At 31.8% G+C, this 22,706-nt stretch overlaps 1 protein-coding gene across 2 annotated transcripts in view; it reads right to left on the bottom strand.

The window, feature by feature from the left end:
- Window positions 1-22,706, bottom strand: part of LOC147079247 (phospholipase B1, membrane-associated-like) — a 204,212-nt gene that overhangs the window by 115,429 nt on the left and 66,077 nt on the right. For both annotated transcript variants that reach the window (XM_085954866.1, XM_085954876.1), the window contains 2 exons: window positions 18,240-18,578; window positions 10,561-10,855 (listed from right to left, as the gene is read on the bottom strand). In XM_085954866.1, coding sequence (XP_085810992.1) covers window positions 10,561-10,855; window positions 18,240-18,335 — 391 coding nt within the window. In that variant the 5' untranslated portion in view covers window positions 18,336-18,578. The remainder of the gene's footprint in view (window positions 1-10,560; window positions 10,856-18,239; window positions 18,579-22,706) is intronic.

Raw genomic sequence — 22,706 nt, forward strand, 5'->3', positions numbered from 1 at the left:
CAGCCCACCTTAGTCTTTGGGATCGACAGAATTTCACCACCGTTTCATGTTTTATTAACTCTTCCAACTCGTGGTTCATTTTTATCTTGTAACTTCCATTTTCCAATGTGGGCCCGAAAATTCTCCTGAGGATCTTTCTTTCGAATATGGCCAGTTTATGTTCTTCCCTTTGAATGAGGCACCATGTCTCACAGCCATAGGTAGCTACTGGTCGAATAACTGTTTTGTAGATAAGCAGTTTGCTATTCTTGCTTAGGATTTTCAAACTCAGTAGACCCTTACAGGCGTAGAAGCACTTATTAGCAGCTATGAGTCGTATGTTCACCTCTTCTGTTGTTTTATTGAGTGTGTTTAGGTTAGAGCCCAGGTACGTGAAGCTCTGAACCTCTTCCCATACCTGCTGCTCCACACAGATATTTTGAGGTGGACCCTGCTCTCGCGTGGATACCATGTATTTTGTTTTGCAGGCATTTATTTCTAATCCAAGCTTTTCTGCTTCCTTTTTCAATGTTGTGGTATGGTCGATCAGTCTTTGTTTGGATCGGCTAGTTATGACTATGTCGTCAGCATAGGCGCACATCTGGGATGTGTTAGAGTTAACACAACCCCTTATGTCAACCTTACGGGCTATGGCCTCGAGAACTAGGTTGAACATCATGGTGGAGAGTGCGTCACCTTGCCTTACACCAGACTCAATCAAAATATGGTCCGTTAGCTCATTTTGTATGTTTATGACGGCCTTTGACTCGGTTAGGGAGACATGTATCAGTCTTCCTAGCTTTGAGGGGATTCCTAGTAATTTTAGTGCATGCAACATTTTTTCTATGTTGATACTGTCAAAAGCTTGTTTAAAGTAGATGAAGACATGCTACAAAATCATATTATACTCATACGCCTTTTCCATAGTTTGCCGCATCAGATAAATATGATCAATGGTGGATCAATTGGGGCGGAATCCGCACTGGTATTCTCCCAAGATGCTCTCCGTAAACCTAAGTAATCTTGCATATAGAATACTGAAAAAAACTTTGTACGCTGTGTTAAGGAGAGTGATACCTCTGTAGTTCTCACATTTAGTCTTATCCCCCTTTTTAAGTATAGGTACTATAATACCCATCTTCCATTCTTCGGGGAGTGTTTTCTTTTTCCATATATTGAGAATTGTAGATACTCGTAGTTTTTATTATTTTTTTTAATTCAATTAAACCCTTCCTAATCCAAGCCATGATAGATAATAGGTAGGTACTCAAAAAATATTCGTTTATCCATAAAATACTTATCTAAAATTATGCCATTAAACCATCCATAATTTTAGATATTTTATAGATTGGAGAATATTTTTTATCGATTATGGTTTGGCAAAGCTTGATGAATTAAAAAACAAATAAACCCACAATATGTGAAATATGTATTCTTATTCCAACGAAAACAAATCAGTATGAATGAAAAAGTGTGCACAATTTTGTCGTGTCACCCAAAATATACCAAAACTATTATGGTTTGGTTTAGCAGAGTTTAATTGATTTAAGAAAAAAACCAACACCATCTGTAAATTCGTTTAATAAAAAGTCTTAGTTTAATAAAAACAATTACGTGTGACTAACAAAGTTGAATGTGCACTATTTATGTCGGATCTTAACAGCCTACCTCCACCCTACGCTACTGCTACCTATATATATTATATAATAATATTATTATTATGATATAGAAACTTAAAATCTATTTTGGATGTTTTAACTAAGTAAGATATCCCATGTCTCCTAAAATACTCTCATCAAAGGAATCGACATTATTTTACAAGCCTAAAAAACATCAAAAATATACGAACATTTATTTGCTCTTAGCATGCATTCCAATAATAGTTACCATGAAACACCACCATAGAGTATTGCAAATAGTTATATAGAATTCACAACTGCATAATATTATAAGTCATTATTTAACATACATGTCGACAGAAATAATAAATATTTTTTTTGTTAATTATTGAAAATATTCCAAAATACCCCCAAGACCGATCTCGTTTTAAAATATTATCAATCTATCACAATATTGTATGATAAAACCGGTCATTGAACTATAATATAAATTGTGAAAATTGTATTTAAAAAATATAAAAACTAACACTATTAATGTTGTTTCTTATTAATACATATTTTATCATATACAATATCACATCTTAAGTCAATTTAGTCATCTTGGTAATTAATTTTCTTGAATTCCTTGTGTCCCCACTGCCTCAACACGTATAATAATATTAAAATTTATTTTATTTATGGAAACATACCGAAAAACATCAAATATTATTTACACATATCATATGATTCGACTGGTTGCGGTAAGACTGATTTTTTTTTTTGCAAAATATGCAAAATATTGATTAGGTTGCGAATATTGATGTGTATGATTATGAAATTTTTCTAGATAAGAGTAAATTAATTTATTAGAAAATATATCCGCATTTGAATATTAAAACACACCATAAGTATTTCTATACATAAGGTTATGTAATATTTAAATATTCAGTGTCCATATAAATTTTAAATTTCATGTGACACTTGTTTCAATCCAGAGTAAAATAATATAATAAGTACTGTACATTATAATTGACGTAAATTTTGTACTATTCCATTTGAATCGTTTTTAACTACCCAGTTTCCGCTCTATACATATTCACGTATACCAGGAATGTCCAACTTCAAGTAGGCTTCATTATCGGAACTGGCAGTAATCTACCATACTCTCCCACGTCATTATTATACTTGAACAAGTCTTAACAGATGATACTGGCGCATTGAAGATTGAACAACAATCTATGTCTTTCACAGTCATAAACAAATATTGAATTTCCCATTCGCCTTGAATATTATAAGTTTTGGTCTACTTTTGGGCATCCATTAAACCCATCGTCCAATTGTTCTCCTATTGTGCAAAGATCCTACAACGCAAAGATGAGGGGAAACTACACATTAGTTTAAAACGTGGGAATTCACATGTTCTTTTTCCCTCACTGCTGCACACGTGATGCAATACAAATCAAGCAATACGATGAGGCCACGTGGACTCCCTCATGGTGTATTTGATAGGTAAGTACTCAAGAAATAAAAATAGAAATGGGTTATGCTTCCCCTTAGAAATCTCAAATAATTCATTATATTCTAATAATATTATATCAACTGAATGTATACCTACAGTTTTTTACATTTTCACAACTCAATTCCTCTATGGTACGATCTACCAAAATGTATTCCGCGATCGACCGGTTGGTCGCAAACGATGCTTTGGACATATCCAACGTATATCATGTAACCATAAAATATTATGCATAGTAGATCATATTAATCCTAAAAATGCCTTATATCCCCATGATATCAAATTAAGAGTAAGTTATCAAATTATTCTTCATATTATTTTGAATAGTACGGCAGCTTTATCTTAATAATATAATATTGAAGAAAGCCCTTAAGGCGATACTTCAGTGAAACGGCAACTAATTTTCAACTATAGGCGCGACGAAATTTTGGACTCGCAGGCAGTTTGAGAGCGAACGAGGAGGTGTGAATACGTCAATTTGTTTTGTGATGGCGACGGGGGTATTAATTCTTAAATCGTGTAAAGATGACTAAAAACGTTACCCATTTACTTTAAAAAGAAAACATGTCAATGAATATATTATTATCGTTACTAATAGAACAATAAACAGAACATTAAATGGACGCATGTTGGATTTATATGACAAAATATTATATTTCGGTCGGCATGCGTCATTTGCACCCGCGACCCGCAATCCGCGCATCGCCTAGCCACGATCTTTTTAGACCATGCCTCAACTGAGGTATAGCCTTAAGTCTCTAATGGTAGGTACTAAATAATATGTATGGCCTTTGAAAAAATCTTGGAATTTCGTTATTTTGTCGATTTCTCAGCATATTTTCAAAATAGATTTGATTAGATCATTGATATCGATTTTTTAATGAAACGGTTTATTGATTTCATTAAAAAAAATCGGCGTTTTCCGTAAACTGTGACTTCGATTCTATTTGCAGAAAATTTATACAAATTCTGAAAGGTATGAGGACTGGTTTGGCAAACCCAGGAAATTCTAGTCACCAGCTGAATCCCACCACTGCTTCCATATACCTACTGCAGATGACATAACAAATTTATTTACTATGTTGCAATTATTAATAAATGTTTACTGTTAACAGTGTATATTTATCGTAATATTCCGATTAGAAAATTCTTAGATATTTTTATAAAAAGAAGCTAGCTATTTTATTGTTGAAGTAGCACAATATATTGGTTTTTAGATATAACCATAAATCTTCGTAGGCAATCAGATTTATAAAATTGGCAAAAGATGCATCATGTTTCCACGTTTATTATATAATAAGTAGTCACGTTCTTGAAATTATTCCGCATCAGACAGATTAGCATAATTTCACCATTATTCGGTCATTGGAAAAAAATATTCTGTTAGTTTGTACCACATTAGGAGATTCCAGTCACCAGTCGTTAATTTTTGTGTTAACGGCTACATTATGATGTGGGTGCTTTTGCAAAACAAAAGCAGGTCATAACTCCGTAAATTGCAACAAACGCTATATAATTCGTAAGTTTATTGTTTTGCAAGATTATGGTCGTACTACAAATTTATGACGTGGTTTGGGTTTTCTTATGATGCTGAAACTGGATGAGACATATAATAGTAATAAATACGTCTCAAGTAGTGATGAAAACTGCCTGTTCCTTGGAGGTAAATAATTATTCACATCTTTTTAAAGAAAATCATTTAATGTGTACTGTAATTAAATAAATAATTACCGTATTTGATTCTAAGCACATAATATGGGACACCATAAAGGAGAAATTGTATTAGCATTCTTTTTTTACTAAGAACAGCTGTTGTTGGCTATTCGCCTAACCTATTGATTAAAGATACATTGTAAAATAACATTTTTTTGACCAGTTGCTAGTTTTAACCCGTGACCCACGGCTTCGTATTTATCCAAATTTTAGGTTAAGTTTATGGTAAAATTATTAATAATGCTGCAGTGACATGTAGAAAAAGATTTATGTAATTTAGGAAAGGTAGTAATATAATTTAATTGAGAGATTTTTTTTAAGGAATGAGGAGTAATATGGGTTTATTAAGAAATACACCCACGATAGCCTCGCGGCTTAAGCGTCGACATATAGCATCGTGGGTCCCAGGTTCGAATCGTGGGTCTGAAAAATACACATATTGTTAATATATTTATGTTTGAGTCAGAGTATGGACCTAATAGGTTGAGCAAGTGGCTGACATCCATGTATCGTAAAAAGAAAATCTAAACATAAACCTCCACTCTGTGGAGGCCCATTTATGATCTTATTAGGATCAGACGTGGTTGAAAATAAATATTAATGAATTTGTTATTATGTACCTACATACTGTTAACATTTTATTTCTAAGAATTCCAAACAACACATGTTGAATGGTTCTGAAACAAAGTCTTTTTTTTTTAATTATTGACCTACTTTATATTTTTTTATATTATAATTTATATTCAGCTGTGAACACCCAAAAAAGCAAAAGTCAACCTACACCACTAAAAAACTAAATTATTTTATAGATTAATAAACAAAGCATATTAAAACTGTGTCAAAAACCTTAAATTTGAATATATTAGGTACATAATACTTTAAGAAGAGATAGTCACTAGACAAATCTTGTCATGCAATAGTGTACAATAGGCAGATAAAAATGATATTATTTTGAGTTTTTGAAACATATCCTAAGTTTTTCATGTCTCCTTTACTACAATATAGTAGACCAAGCGAACCGTTGAAAATAGGAGAAATATTTTGCGGACCACTAAACTGTTGTATGTACATATATATAAATTTAGTGATATATATTATATTACGTTAATTATTTTTATAATATTACTAGCTGACCCGGCAAACGTTGTTCTGCCATATAAATTATTTCTAGTGAATATTTTGGTTGTTAAATAAAAAAATAACGAATGTATCGTATCGTAAGTGTGTGGGGATGGGATCTATGACAGAAAGAGGAATAGAGCGCTGTAGACGATGACCGCCGATAAAAACAAAAAAACATCAACCATTCATTTTCTCAATTCAAAATGAGTAATGATGTTCATAATGAATGAATTATGAATGAATTACCTGTGACAGAATCTCGTTGTTTAACGTTTATGCAATATCCGTCTTGTCCCTTCCAGAAAATTAGCGGATATTGGAGAGCGTCGTATGAACGGTGTGTGTCAGCGATGAACTCCAGATTATTGTTTCTTCTTCGAATCACGATTTCTCTCGTCGATGTGCGGTCGCCAACCATTATTCCAGCAATGTCGTCAACAACAGGCGCATTGAATCGACGTACGTGCTCTCCAGCTGGTGTTTTATTAGGATTGATGACAATAGCATGATTGTCACCTTGCAATTCGTGCATGTGTGCTTTGAAAAATTTCAATAATTCATTGTGCTCATTCAACAGGGCGTCCAGTTCGCCGACGATGCGCCTGGCATTATACATCCACATGATTGATGTCCTCACCGCCCATGAAATAAATTTGTAAAAAATTATGTGGTTCGTTTGGCATTGGCAGCAATGAGCCTACTTTGTAGTATACTCGGCCTTTGATTTTGAACGTAGAATGGAATTGTTGACCATTTGCCGCAGTATTGTGAACTATTTCTGTTGCTCCGAACGAAGTCATTTGGAAGCATGAATTGAATGTGCGAATGGACTTCAGGAACAGGTTTGAATCTGGAACCGTGCCGATGAGCAAGCCGTTCAATGGTTCTGGTGGTATCTCAATTTCTGGTAGTTGCACTTTTCCTGATGCGCAACACATCCCGGCTGACTCATGTTTGAATTTGAGCGCATGAAAATGGGGCCATTCTTTGTCCATAGCACCAATTAGCACTTTCGGATGAGCGGAATATTCAATATCTGGCTCGTACTCGAATGCGAGACAAAGGAACGAAGCGGATGTAAATGTTCGATGTACTTGGTGGCGTTGTCGGTTATTTGCTCTGCGTGTGTTAACTACGAACCAGCGCGCTTGGCTCCGTTCTAATTGTCGTTGTTGATTTCGTTCAGCTCGTGCCTCTTGTGATTGGGATACACCCAATTGCGACATGCTTACACGCACGTTTTTGTTATCTTGTTGGATTTGTTCGTCTGTTCTTTCTGCTCTACTATTTTGCATGTTTGTTGCTTTATTCGTTTGACGGCCCAAATGGCTCCCCTTGCGTCTTACTGGCATTGCGCACTGTAATACACGCACATAAAAATAGATAAATTAAAATAAATCGTACAAAATTTTGCACGCACTGCGTTGTGATATGCCGAATGAAGTGTCAAAATGACGCAACGCTTCTCTTGAAATCTTCTCGGACGTAGCGCCATCTGTCATTCAACAACATAAATAATTTCGTTCTGTTTGAAATACGAACGACAAAAATAATAAAATCGCGATTTAAAAATGGTAGGGTACGGGTAGGAGGATGAAAATTTGGGGTTATAGGTATGTTTTTAATTTTTATTATTTTATTTATAATAAAAAAAATACAAAAAAAAAATTATCTAAAAAATAAAAGAAAAAATTTTTGGATAGAGATACCTTAATTACTTAGCGGTATAAAATATACTTGTTCTATTCTCATACCTAACAATTATACATAAAAAAATTCATAAAAATCGGTTCAGCCATTTCGGAGGAGTTCGACCACAAACATCGTGACACGAGATTTTTATATATATAGAGATAACAGATATTTGTAATAGTCGGATAGCGAATGAAAAAAAAATCTTTTATTTATTGAAATAATTATAAGCTGACCGGAATTGTTATAATTAAATACTTAGTTTTACAAAATGAGTGCGAAATCTGCTGCTGCATTTTCATAGAATAGTGAAACAAAGCGCTGTTTGCTAGAGGTGAGTTGGAAATACTGTCACCAGTTTGTCCCACCTCTACTGTTTGCGGTTTTCCTGTTTTGTAAGTGGCCGATAAAATTTTCTCACATGAATTAATAGGTAATTGAAAATTCGGACAATAACTTGATGACTTTGTAAAATAGATATATTTTTCTTCCAGCAATTTCCTAAACTAAGACAATATTTTTATATAAGCTATGTCTGGACATTAAGAGTCAACTCGATCAGGTTTCCGATTTCTCGATTATTAAGTGCACTTGGTTATTAATGGATAAATTGTCTTCATTCTCAGAGTAATGGCGATTTGAACTTTTAAAATAACGCATGTTGACTTATTATATTACTTAAAATACGAGTACCTTTCCGGTTGACGTGGCCAGGAATAAAAAAATCTTTCATAGTAAACATTTTCTCTATGTATCGGACTATCCCAAAGAGCTAGCTTCTTTATAAACGTATCCTAATTACGTACCTTATTTTTATATTAAGACAAAATATAATAATAACTATCTATTTAATTGCTTGGAATTTTTAGCATAAGCATTTTAAAAATGGGCGACTATTTTTTTCGGACCGGTAGCAAAATTCTACGGATCAGCGATTGAGAAACACTGCACTAAATCACTGGTAGACGACGGCCAAGTATACATTATATTATATTGACCCACTATGATAACAAAACAAGTTATTCCAGTTTTTTTTAATTCAGATTAATAATATATTAATAACTATAGAAATTCATGAACACACTATCTTACGTCAGGTTTCTTTTCTTTTCTTCGATAATTAATAAATTGATTCGTACGTAGATACATTCCAACTTCTCTACTAAGTCTTTTACGTCACAACACTGCATGCACTGACACTGTTACTTTACGTGGATCTTACACGCTTAGAGCGGAATGCAGAAACATTTGTCATAACTAAAATTTCCTTAGCAGAAAACACTATGCAGAAACACTGTCCTTAGTTAAGATCATTTTTATTGAAAATAATACCATATTTAAAAATTCTCGTTAGGTAAATTAGGTAAATTATTTTATAATTATTAAACGATGACAAAAATATGACAACTGCATTTTATAAATGCAATAACTATAAATACATATTAATATTTAATTATAATACTCTTATGTTTCCGTTATAAGTCATTATACGTGATTCCACAGGCACCACAAGATTTTTTTTTAACATGGTAACACTAGCATCAAGTGTCATTCTTCATCTGGTATTTTGTATTTCTGCGGGCTGGCGTATAAAAATAAAATAATATTCTGCAAGTACATGCCAAACGAATTAACACTATCAATATCCATATTGAGATACATTGTTAAATGAATTTGAGTGTATGGACTGTGTTATAGACATGCGAATTTATTTTGACAGCAGCTGTCAGTGGTAAATGGTAATACAGAAGGGGGCGTGTTCATAACAAAAGTAGTCTATGGTTAAGGATTCCTTAACTCTATACTCAGGATTGTCTATAGTTAAGTCATGCTTTTCGGCGACTTATCCTTAGGAACGAAATCTTAGATTGTGCATTCCGCTCTTATACTATTACGTCACGTGCTCTTTGCGTGTTGACTTATCATAGCAGATACTCTATCTCTGACACTATTGAAAAAAGCTTCTTTTTTCTGTTTCTCCTCCTCACAATAATTCTACATTCAAAATAATGATCTTAATCTGGTTCCGCGCATTTTAATGTTAATAAAACTCTACGCGATATCGAGCACACACTGAATTATGGGCCGGGGAATGTAGTAGTGGATTAAGGGGCGGGTTTTAATTCCAGAAACGATCGTGGTGACGTATACGACTTTATATAAAAGTACCACTGTATTAGAACATCGATAGACAATTGATAAAAATAGTCCGGAAATAAAAATATTCGAATCTGTTACAAAATAAGGGCTTATCCATACATGATGTCACACCTTAAAGAAATTTCTGATATAATGTGATTCTCAGTATCATTGTAGCCATAAGGGAAAAGGGCGAATTTTTACTTTTAAATTTACGTTACAAAACTATTAAAATATAAACATTTCTTTTGATAATCAAAATATATTATTACGTGAGAACATTATACTGGAATTGATCATTTACGACGTAGAGTATACGTTTTATAACTTTGCTCTTTTTACTACACTAGTACGCCACTTTCAAATGATATTCACTTGTATTTATATAATATGTAGTAATAAATAAATAGATATTATTTATAAAAAAATATTTTCAGAATATAATACCTACATCATTTTTATCCTAGAGCAGGTTTGATTCCTGCTGGGCGTCGTATTTTTTTAAAAAAAATATTTTTTCTATTGGTTATATAATAAATTATTATTTTCTCAGAAGTGTTTTCTAAATTATGTATGTTCTATGTTTCCGTATAAAATTTACTAGCCAAGCGTCGTTGTTTCCACCACTCCCTTGCTCTTGTTAATGCGTATTATAATATTTAACATATTTTATTTTATTTATTTCAACACATGTGTATTGTTATAAATATTTATGTTATGTCATTCACTAAAATCTATTAAACATATATTAAACATCATCTTTTTACTAATTAACTACAAATTTGAAATATGATAACTCACCTGCCGCCCACGAGACTCCTCTATACTCGAAAATGGCACCGAGTGCCCACTCGTCGAGGGCCCCATTCCCAGCGACCAGTGAATCCCCCATCGCCCCAATCACCGAAATATCACTCGGCTGCAGCGCATGCACTGACGTCGCCGTGATGTAACCTCTTGGGGGGATCCCATGTATGGTGTTATTGCTGTTGGAGTATGGTGTCCAGCAGGGAAATGGCTGGGAGGAGCTGTAGACCGGTTGCTTTCGGACGTCCGAGGTCTGGCGTGGATAGCGGATGTGTGGCTTACTGGATATCTGTATAAATAACGACGTAATTGAACACACATAATTTGAAAATACCTCAGATACATACATATCAAAAAAATAAAAAAGACACCATACGGTACTTGAACCCGTATCCACTGGATTTTCGCCTATGTGATTTACTAATTAAACAACAGGCGTCCTTTCTAATTACAACGAAATTAACTAATAGTTTTTACATATTGAAGTGTTTATCAAATTGGGAGTGATCCAGGCGTAGGTTTGTAATTAGAGCACTTAATTGATATCTTGATTTAAAATATAAAAGCCGATATCCTAAGATTAACACAATTTGATTATCATTTCAATATTCAAAAACTACCAATTAAAAACTACTGAGGTCAATGAGGTCACAATATAATGTAAGTAAGTGATTTTCTCAAACCCTGAGTTTGTTTCTCTTCTATTAGTTACTAATCATACAACTATTTCATTACACTACTACCATTGGGCATCATGGCTTGTTGTAGTCTTAAAAAGATTATCTATTTATATATCATATAAATTTTAAAAAGGTCCTTATTAAAATAGTTGTAAGGGATGACTATGAACTCGTTGAATACAGCAACAAATGAATAGAATATTAAGCCAGATATTCAAAATAAAGTAATGGCTATCGAGTATCGACATTATTTCAAAGATACATTTCTGATATTATATAGTTTGTAGTGAACTGAAGAATCTGGAATTTCTAATAGTTTTTGGTTAGTCCTCGGAGAAAGTAAAGCGGAGGAAGTGCGTTTGGAATGGAGAATTTAAAGATTAAATTATAAACTCCCACGGTGGCCGCGCGGCATAAGCGTTGGACTATCACGCCGTGGGTCTCAAGTTCGAATCCTGGGTCTGGCAAGTACAGATATTGTTTTTCAATTTGTGTGTGAGTCAGGGTATGGACCTAATAGGTTGAGCAAGTGGCTGACATCCATTTCTCGTAAAAAACAAAATCTGTTAATATAAACCTCTACTCTGTGGAGGCCCATATGATCCTATTAGGATCGGACATGGTCGAAAAATAAAATTATAAAGGAACTGTTTAGTGTTCAACCAAGAATATGCGTACATACTATTTTCTCTCGTGCGCTGGAATTAGGCAGAGCAAACGTCATTATTATTATAATTATTATTGTCAATTTTACTCACATCAGCGCATTTATTCTATACACAAGACTGCTATCGGCGCCACTATAAGTTAGTATTATATATAAGTTAGTTGTAAGTTGTAATTGTTACAAAAAGTGTTATGTTTTAACAGCACCTCATTTGGTGTGCTAAATTTTAGAGCGAGAGACAGTTTTGACTGTTTAGACGGCTAACTTATTGTAATAATTATAATACTTCGATACAAACATATGAAAAACCACCCTCGTTAGCTGCTGATAGCAGTCTTGTGTATAGAATAGATGCGCAGGTAAGTCTATTGTATCACTTTCTCCTGTTTGACATGCTTCCGACTGTGTTTTTTTCGTGCGAAACTATCGAAACTCACACTGTAGTATATATATAGTTACGATATTAAGCCACGAGTGACTGACCGATATGAGAAGCTAGTGAACTATTTATAGATATTATAATAATATTAAGTTGCGTTATTAATACTCTATATTTTATAATTAAACACCTAATACAGAAGGATGTTTTGTATGACGTATTAGTTACGGAATTCGCCGAAACTATATCATTAAAATGGTACTCATAAATATTCAAACATGGTTGCCATTAATTCCGTACAGTACGTCGATATCAGTGATACAGATATGATACAGATTCGAGTCACGTTCGTATTCAAATAAGTGACGGAATGATATATTTAGTTTCACTTGCGGATACGTATAAGGCTACAGGAAATGCGAAAGACACGATTATGAAAGAGAGTTGACATTCTCTTTGATTGATGTCCTGATAAATCAAAGGATTCGCATCAGTCTGTTTGAATATCAAAGAAAATTAATGGACGGTCATTATTCAAAAGAACGAAATAGCACTGTGATTTGAGTATAAGTATAATATGTCTGTATTAGTTATATCCCTGTCCTGGAACTAGACAGTAGTATATTTTAAATATAATTTTAAAATAATCGAATCCAATGATTTTATTCTCACCGAAGAAAGCCATGAAATAGTAAATAAACTATTTCGTAGACGTAGAGATAATTTGGTAAAATAACACCTAAGAGTGCTGAAACAGCATTAATAGAACTGACGTCTGACAGTGTAGAATACTATGTAAAAGTTAAAAATAATAAATTTCAACCCACGGCTAAACTACAGTAAAGATTTTACTACAGTATATTCTAGGTCTAGTACATACCTACGCAAAATGTCATTAGAAGTCGATAAGACTATACTTCTTTGAAAAATTAAATAGGCACAATAGGTTCTACCGTTGGATAGAGGATTGAATAGTGCTTGAAAGAAAACTGCATTTTTTTGATGATTATATTATATAAATACCTATATTATAACATACTAGGTATATCATTTTTGCTTGAAGACCCGACTAATTGACTCCACAATAAAGGATGCTTGCTAAAAATATACTATAAACGTATAAAGTGTTTTTTAAATGTGTAACTAGACTAATAAAAATAATTTCAATATGAAATGGTCTAAAAATAATACCCACAAAGTAATCTATTTATTAATTAATAAAGTAATGAACTAACAGCTTGAGAAACTATTTAATCCTTTAAGGGCAGACGTGCTCAGCGTGGGTCAAAATGGAGCTTTTTTTCTATTTTCAAACCATGATACTGGACATACCTTAAACGTTGTAGATAATCTCTGTAAGTATATAATTTTGAAGCCTAATTTTCCTTTATATTTATTTTAAACATTTGATGACTGCATAAAGTATTTTTATTACATAAAAATAGTATTCTTTTTAACCTCTCACTCTAATATTTTAGAATATAGTAATATTTCAGTACATAACTGTGCAGTGGTGTTAAGATTTTTTACATTTATTAATTTTTAAACGCATTTATAAAACCATCAGTAGGTATAATTTATATCGACATTATTATAGTGAAATATTTACGATAAAAAAATATATTGATAATCTCTGTGATCCCAAATTTGACAAGAATTAGGCATTTTATTATTCAAAAAATGGGCAAGATTAACACATTTGAAGATAATTCTAAAGATACTAATTATTAGCTATGTCTTTGACCATTCAAGTGTGATAGACATCCTACGAATAATGATTGCTTTATAATAATTATTGACCTAAGAATAAGGTAGTGTTTTATTGAAATACGCCATTTCTTTTGGCATTCCCCAGTGGTTAAGCTACAACATACGGCCGTAGCCATAAATTGACAAACTATAATTAAAGTAGGGAGTAAAATGATGTAAACGCGCGTGTTTGAACATGTACTGTTTAAAAAAAAATCGGTTAGGTAATAATTTTAATCTAATTTTTGTCAAATTTGAGATCACAGAAATTATCAATATAATTTTTTATCGTAAATATTTCACTATAATAATGTCGATATAAATTATACTGATGGTTTTATAAATGCGTTTAAAAATTAATAAATGTAAAAAATCTTAACACCACTGCACATTTATGTACTGAAATATGACTATATTCTAAAACATTAGAGCGAGAGGTTTAAAATAATACTATTTTATGTAATAAAAATACTTTATGCAGTCATCAAATGTTTAAAATAAATATAAAGGATAATAAGGCTTCAAAATTATATAAATAGATTATCTACAACGTTTAAGGTATGTCCAGGATCATGCTTTGAAAATAGAACAAAAGCTCCATTTTGACCTACGCTGAGCATGTCCCCCCTTAAATAATACCGGGAAATGATTTTGTTTAAAATCAACATTAAACTTTGTATGAGCTTGGTACCTATTAAGCGTGAAAATTTGGATAAATGTGAATAATCGATTAGATACGTTTTCACAAAAATCGTATTTAATATAAACTGAAGGTAATATAGGTTTTTAAATATTTTTTTGTTAATTCTATAATAATGGGGTTATTTTATGACGATGTTTCGGGCTATATATCTACGCTGACCATATATCCATGATCTAAGCCTTGGCGTAGTTTAGTTAGAGGAATCTATTTTGAAAAAAATCCAGTTTTGTCCTTTATTGAGAAAATCGTATATCATTTTTACGAATCCCGCGAAAACATCGTCAATCGAAAAGATTATCGTAGACACAAAGATAAAAGGCCCTATTTAAATAAAAAGATTTAGAGAAGAGTTTAAGTTTAATAAGGTTGAATTTTGACAGAGAATTTATTTTGAAATGAAAAACAAAAAAGAAACCACAGATTTTGTTTAGGTTTAAACTGCTTAGATGGTAATAAATTCAAAACAAAGCTAAAATAGGTGCCAACTTGGTTCAGCATGAACCAAGTTTCAGAATAAAACTCTTGTGTTGATTCTGGATGGAAACTTTCAACAGTTCGGCATGTAGAATTAGATTCCAAAGGTAAAATCAATATACCCATTATTCCACCAATAAAATATGGTCATCGTCAGCTATAATCTATCCCAAAAATGATCTAAAGTTACCTATCTAAAATTGTATAATTAAAATCAATATGATATTATGTTTTGTTTTTATTTTTGAAACTACTATTTATCACTGTCTAGGTGTATATTATTATTTTTTTCGCTTACTATAATCGTCTAAACTGCCGTTAAATATCATTAAAATTAATCTTATGCTCGTAGATAAAGCAGGTCTGTTCAAAAAAATTATGTATATTATCAAAACCTCGTAAGTGCGTGGTATTTCCAGGCACGACGTAGAGCGACAATGGCCAAAACTACTATGACCTGACTGACCTGAATAAATATAGAGATTATATCAAAAGAAAAAAATATATATGACTGGTGCAGCTTTTGGTGTTTTCCATTTTCATGTATGGACATTAGGAGCCATGAAAATGAAAATGTTCGACGTATTCGAAATGTGGTACTGGCGACAAGAAGGTACAGAGTGCATCCTGGACAGAACACATAACCAATGCCTCACTACCGCATGATAAAACCTGGAGAGGATAATAAAATCACCAGAGGGATATCACTGATAGGGGGTGGACTGTGGAGTAACCAAGTGAATGAATTCACCTAACTAATGTAGTACCTATTAGAGAATGATCATGATCCTCAAGCATGAGGATGATGACAGGGTAGATGGTCGTTTACCTTCGTCAAATATGTAAGCCACTTTCTCAACCTATTAGGACCATCTGACTCGAAACACAAATTGAAAAACAATATTTATAATATTTTCCAGACCCAGGATTATAACCTTGGATCCACGACATTATATTAAGCCACTCGGTTATTTTAAGTGTTCAATAAAAATATAATAAAAATCTAGAATTCTATAGATACAAAAAATGTTATAAATCCCTGAGTTACAGAGAAATGAGAAAAATATAAATAATATGCCAATGAACTTATCCGAAATGTCTTTAATTGAAAGAATTAACTTATTTTTAAGTGGTCAAAATATAAATTTTAGTAGTTTAAATATAAATTATGATCATATTACCTTCATTGTGTTAGTTCGGAAATTATGCTTGTTTAAAACAAAGCTAAAATATAAATAAATAAAAAATCCAAAATTCATAATATTATGTTCAAAACAACTTCGTGTTTAGTTCATGAAATCTATGAACAAACTACTTGAGTAATAAAATATTATTATACTAATATATTTTTACGTACTAGAAGCAAATACATTAATCCTTACTTTATTTTTTGTGTAAAGTTATTTCGAAATTTCAAAGCATTATAATTAAGTATCTATAAACCTCTACAGCTTTTAGTTCATTGAAAAATGCAAAGCGACTTTTTTATTGCCGTGTTGAAATATATTGCATTTGTGCATCTATTTTGCAATTCATTGAAATCAACATTGTGTAATAAGACTACTTTGTAATAAATTATACCCAATCATTGTTAATTTTTTCAATTGCAAAAGTTGTTTAAAATTATGTCACTATTAAAATTGTTACAGTACTGCCCACAATAATAAAATTTCGTTGAACAGGCTCGTTTAGAAGGGCTTTTTTAATGTTCATATGCTGTGTTCATTAATAAGTCAAAGATTATGCAATTAAAATTTATTTTTGTTGGTGAAAATATTTTTCGTGCTATCTGTAGTATTTCTTTTTGTTTAGTAAACATGCCATATTGTTTTCATGGTAATACGGGAGCCTGCAATGAATATTTAAAATGTTGGTTTGCTGAAACAATAGCCTAAGAATTTTGTTACGAAACCATTACAAGGAACATTATTATAAGACAATATATAATGTATTATAAGTTGCAGTATAACTTAAAAACCCACTTTCTGTGCGGGAAATGACAAAAAATGAAGTTCTAGTCTTACATAATAATAATATACTAAATAAATCATTAAACATAATATATATCGCCACAATTCACAAATACACATCCCAAAATGCGATTTACGAGTAGAATCAATTGCAGGCTTAAATGAATGTTTTACCGAATAGTGCTGTTAAGTTAACATCATATACTTAATAAAATGTATAATGCGTATGTAGATAAAAGAATACTTTGAAGAAGTCATTATTATGAATATCTTGTGAAACGAAAAACTTATGACTTTTTTCTCAAAAAAAATTAGAACGACGACTTTAAAAATAATTCTTTTTTCGAATATCAATATTTACTGAAAAATTTTCAGATTGTTGGACACACTGTCATTTAGATTATGTACTTACATAATATTACTATGCTTCCTTTGCAATTATCTAAATTTTGTTGTGTGCCTCGGGTATATTCGATACTAGGAGAAAATGTTATTTGTAAAGCTTATGTAAAGCTATTGTTAAATATACGGGCGGGTAAGGGTGGCAAGTATTTTGACGTAAAATAATGGATCTGATAAAATCGATGATTAATAGTGGTCAGCCAAGAAAAGGAGCTCATTTATAAATTATAAGAAAGATAATAGAAAAATAACTTGTATTGTGTAGGTATATAAGAGAGGAAAAATATAATTTTACTCTATAAAATTGCATTATTTAATAGTAAGTGACGATACTCGTAATTGCTCAAATTTTAAAGGGTTTGCTATTATCGATTTTACACAATTAGGTTCGATTAAAGTGGATTTAAAATATTGCATTAAATTTTATCTTTAGTAATCTGTCGGTAAATTTCTCGCATAGTAAGTAAATATGTATATATTATTTTAATAATAAAAACGTGAAATACCACGGTCCAAAGTGCAATAAATGGGTTTCAACAGTATTGCTGTTCTATGAACGGGCTTATTTTTAAAACTATTTATAGGTATTAAATACAAAAATAATAAATAAATATTTTAGTATGTAGATTAATAAAAAATATTTTCTTACCTGACTATTATCGACCCCCGTCAAAGTGTTCAAACTAATTTCAAATGCTGAAGCCTCGAAAGACAGGCAAAACAAAACTATCAATTTAAATGACATTTTTATCTAATTATGACTTTTTGTTCTTTAATAATTAATTAGTCGAGACAAGAATTGTATTAGTGTATTATATATTATTATTTTAAAATATTATTTTAATTTTATCACAGAATATACACTTCGAAATATTAAATTAAACTTATTAAAACTTGTTAATTTTTTTCCGAATCATTGTTTAATATATTTTCGTTCTTTCTTCTTGGGTCGGGATCTTCAGGTTTTTTCCAGATCAGTTTTTAGCGTCTGAAACAAAATTTAAAAAAAAGCATCAGCATGTATATAATAGTAGCAACCAATATAATATTTTTCATATAATGCGTATATACATAGAGATTTACTTATTAGCAGGGATAACAAATATGCTACTTTCGTCTTTAAAAAAAAGCATTAAAATTACTATAATTATTATATTTTTAAATAAGGAATCTTTATAACAAAATGGGAAGATCTTTGCGATACTTTAATTATTGAGATGTGATTTAATACAATACAAGGAATGTATTTCCTCAAAAAGTTAATAAAAAGTGTAATATTGTCTTCAATTTTTATCTGTATGTTCCGCTATAACTCAAAAACTGCTGCACCAATATTCACCAAACGTGTACCGCTAATATACTACAGTAATGGTACAATTTCATCTCAATATCTCAAGATTACGATTTATGATAAAACTTCTCGAAAATAACGCACTTGCAACCATTCAGCACGAGTAAGTAAAGTGGTCAAATACTAGCGGTGTGGGTAAAGGAAAGCGTGCCTACAACCAACCGTTCTATATATCTTTGATTTGAAAAGAATTATGTAAACCTTATTAATGAATATCTTCACTGTGTACATGTCTACTTTTTATGTAGGCATGTGTTTTACGCCGCCAAAGCTTCGAACGATCGATCGTTAATAGTACATACATATATAAAAATATACTGCACACATAATTAGAGATACAGATTACGCTTCGATATATGAAAATTATTTGAACAAATATATTCTCTAAAAAAATATTTAAAATCAAACATTACTGATAAAAATTTAAAAGCCGTAAAATCACAGTCAACGTCACGGTATATAAAAAAACATTGACAAACAGTTCTAATTAAATTTAAAAATTTCAACAACTATAAAGCTAACGATATCAAATCATGATTCATTGTAATTGTAATCTTTATCGTGATATTGAAAACAAACCAAAACAAAATCACGATTTGCAATCAAAATTAATATACGCATATTAATTATAAACTAAAACGCAAAGAAAGTGATTAGCTACAAATAGTAAGTACTACCTACCTATGTGTACTCTGTAGGCCGTTTGAAAACTGGTTTTTTGCATTACCGTCTGGGGTCAGCAAATGGTAATATCTTTTTATGAACATGTAAAAAACCTATTACAGCTTAGAACATACCTAATGTTTAGATTTTTTATACATTGGTGATCACTGATGAGTGATGACAATTATAATATTGTGAGATTTTTTTTCAATTCCAGCCATACGAAAAAAAAACTGAAACGATAATAAGTATACATAAAAAGATGTATTATTTGCATGTCCTTAATTAACCATTGGACATTGAACTTTTACTATAAAGTAGGTGAATGCATACAAAAAAATCTATTGAATTTTTTACGCAGTCAGAAAAAAATGAATGCATTTATCACTAATGATCTGTACTTTTACGAAATAATCATCAGTTCAAAAGATCAAGGTTATTGATTTTTATAGCAAAACTTTAGAACACATTTTTAAATGATTTTTGAGTAAGCCACATAGTAATATTTGCAGTAGAGTGAATCCGACATAATATTATGTGTAACGAAAAACTACACAAACCACGGTAGGCCACGGTTAGTCTCAAATCACAAATCTTTCAATTGACTGCCAATTATTAAGCTACTAAATGCACAACTGAAGTCGTGAAAGGTATACAAAATGAGAATACCTCTTATGAGTATTGAACAAGGTGGATAAAGGTTGGCGATGTGACCAAAATGGATTGCTTTAACGCTGTCGCTGCTGAAGAGATAATGAGATTTTAATTGCCCCCTTTAAAATGCACGTTAATTACATCGATCGGCCGCCTGGTCATTACGCGCCGTGTGCGTCTTCCGCGTCCAAAGTATTAATTTTGATTCGACCGACCAACCACACAAATCGCTCGACTCTCATAGAAATTGCAACAATACGCAAACCTAAATCGGTTGTTGATACTGAAATTTGTACATCATACATTTTTGTACAAATATACACTTATCATTGACTGCGGTGTTATCGATGTTGTCTTTTAAGTATATCAATATGTCACTAATACCTATTATATTGTAACCGTTGAGTAGGTAATGTTTTAAGCGTAAAACACAACAGGTATTACATGTTCAATCTGGATCATTATATAGTCAGTTTATCAATGATCACAATCCAGATTGAATGTGTACCTAATGCCTGCCGTAGTGCAGGTGTAGGTAATGGCTTATATCGATGATGAAAATTCCGTGCCTTCATCGGCGATGACGATGTTTAAAATTATCAACATGGAAAGAAAAACAAGAGGTTTCATTTCTGTCATGTGTGGTCATTGATTTTTTTACTACGTTCACATTCATTAAAATAATACAAAAACCAAAACAATTTCTCCGTAATCTGCTACAGACAAAATGTTTAGCAAATTAATCCGGCGTTTCAATCAAAAGAAATTTCTCAGCTTTAATTATTTTAATACACTAATAATAACATTCCTTCTCCGGCTTTTAAAGTATTCTATTGAAAATTAGCATTAATATTTTGTGCAAAATATTTGATCTAAAAGACTGTTATTTTCAATTTGTTTTACAGTGTCAAAGGGATGAATTTAATTAAAATTATTTTGATTATCACAGAAACATTGGCAGTCTAATCTATCTTTTTTTAATTTGTTGGAATTTTCTTTATGTAGGTATTCCAACGTAGTACAGAACCAATAAGTAGATGTCTCACTTATGGTATCAAAATCGTCAACCAAATTTCAGTGAAAATAACACATTGTAGAAGATATTTTTTATAACTTTGAACCATTTTTTGCACTGTTTATTACACTGATCCTACTCCTCTCTGCCTGATTGCGTCGCATACAATTAGATCAAATTATAGTCACTTGTATTAATTTGTAGTAATAAAAAAATAAATAGATTATACATGTAAAAAATATTTTTAGAATACATTGCATCATTTTCTTCCTAGAGCTTAGTAGTAGTTAGTAGCTAAGTTACGAAGTAGCAACTCTATTTTGTGTTAGGTTTGATTTTTTACTGCGCCCATGGATGTGCCGTTATAATAGCCAAGCCAAAAATGGCCGCCATTTTGTGATGAAAGTACTAGCGCACTGCTATCCGACCGGTTTGGATTTCTGTTCAACACCACAGCAGCTTTGTATTTTTTTGGTAAGATAAGGGTTGTTCGTGCAGTTGCTATCAATAAAATATTTATTTTCGTCTATTGGTAGTCGATGTTAAGAATAGTTGATCCTATTGAATGCATATTAGTATTGAAATTTTACGATTTTTTTGCAAAATGTCGACTGAAATGATGACAACGAATTTTATTGAGGAGTATATGGTACATTGCGCATTATGGGATATAACCCATAAAGCATATACGAACAAACTGAAGCGCAGGTATAATATTATCTATGACTTCACGAAGTGAAAGCTGTGACGAACGAATGTAGACAGTAAAACGGATTCATCTCCTCTGCGCATGCACAAAACTTCTCGGTGTAAAACCAGAATTTTAAAGTTGAAGAGGAAGTGGGTGATGGAGTGACTAAATGTGGACTTAGCTAATCGTACATTGACCACCTTTCATTTGAGGTTACCTGCATTATTATCTCATTGGTTGAAAACCTCTTCATACTAATCAGTTGACACCTGATTGGCTGCATACTGTTGAATACCAATACGCCACCCAATGAACATTCCCGATTGCTATAACACAAGTTTTAAATACCGTGTACACTTCAAATTTATTTTTCTAATATGGTAAATCGATGGTATCCTTCATGGCTATGTAGAAGTGAGAAAAACACGTGCGATGTGTTGTTACAAGATATTAACCTTTTTTACGTACGCATCTAAACGGTTTTGCATGCTATTTATATTAGGTGTATAACTATACAAATTTCAAACAAACATTTTAAAGTTTTACATTAATATTGTTTGTTCATTCGTTTCTACCCAATGTGCCCCGGAGCTTAAATTCCATCAGAAAAGTTAACGTTTTTATATAAACTTGAATATTTGGTTGTTGGAAAATTTACCACCGCGGAAAATAATGTCGGGCGATGAAAAACGGATGTTCATTTTCATCTCAAGATTTTTTATCATTTGATTGTTTACTGTGT

This window comes from Rhyacophila brunnea, unplaced genomic scaffold, assembly GCF_057557595.1.
Source record: "Rhyacophila brunnea isolate RB1 unplaced genomic scaffold, BYU_Rbru_1.0 scaffold_10, whole genome shotgun sequence".
Lineage (NCBI taxonomy): Eukaryota > Metazoa > Arthropoda > Insecta > Trichoptera > Rhyacophilidae > Rhyacophila > Rhyacophila brunnea.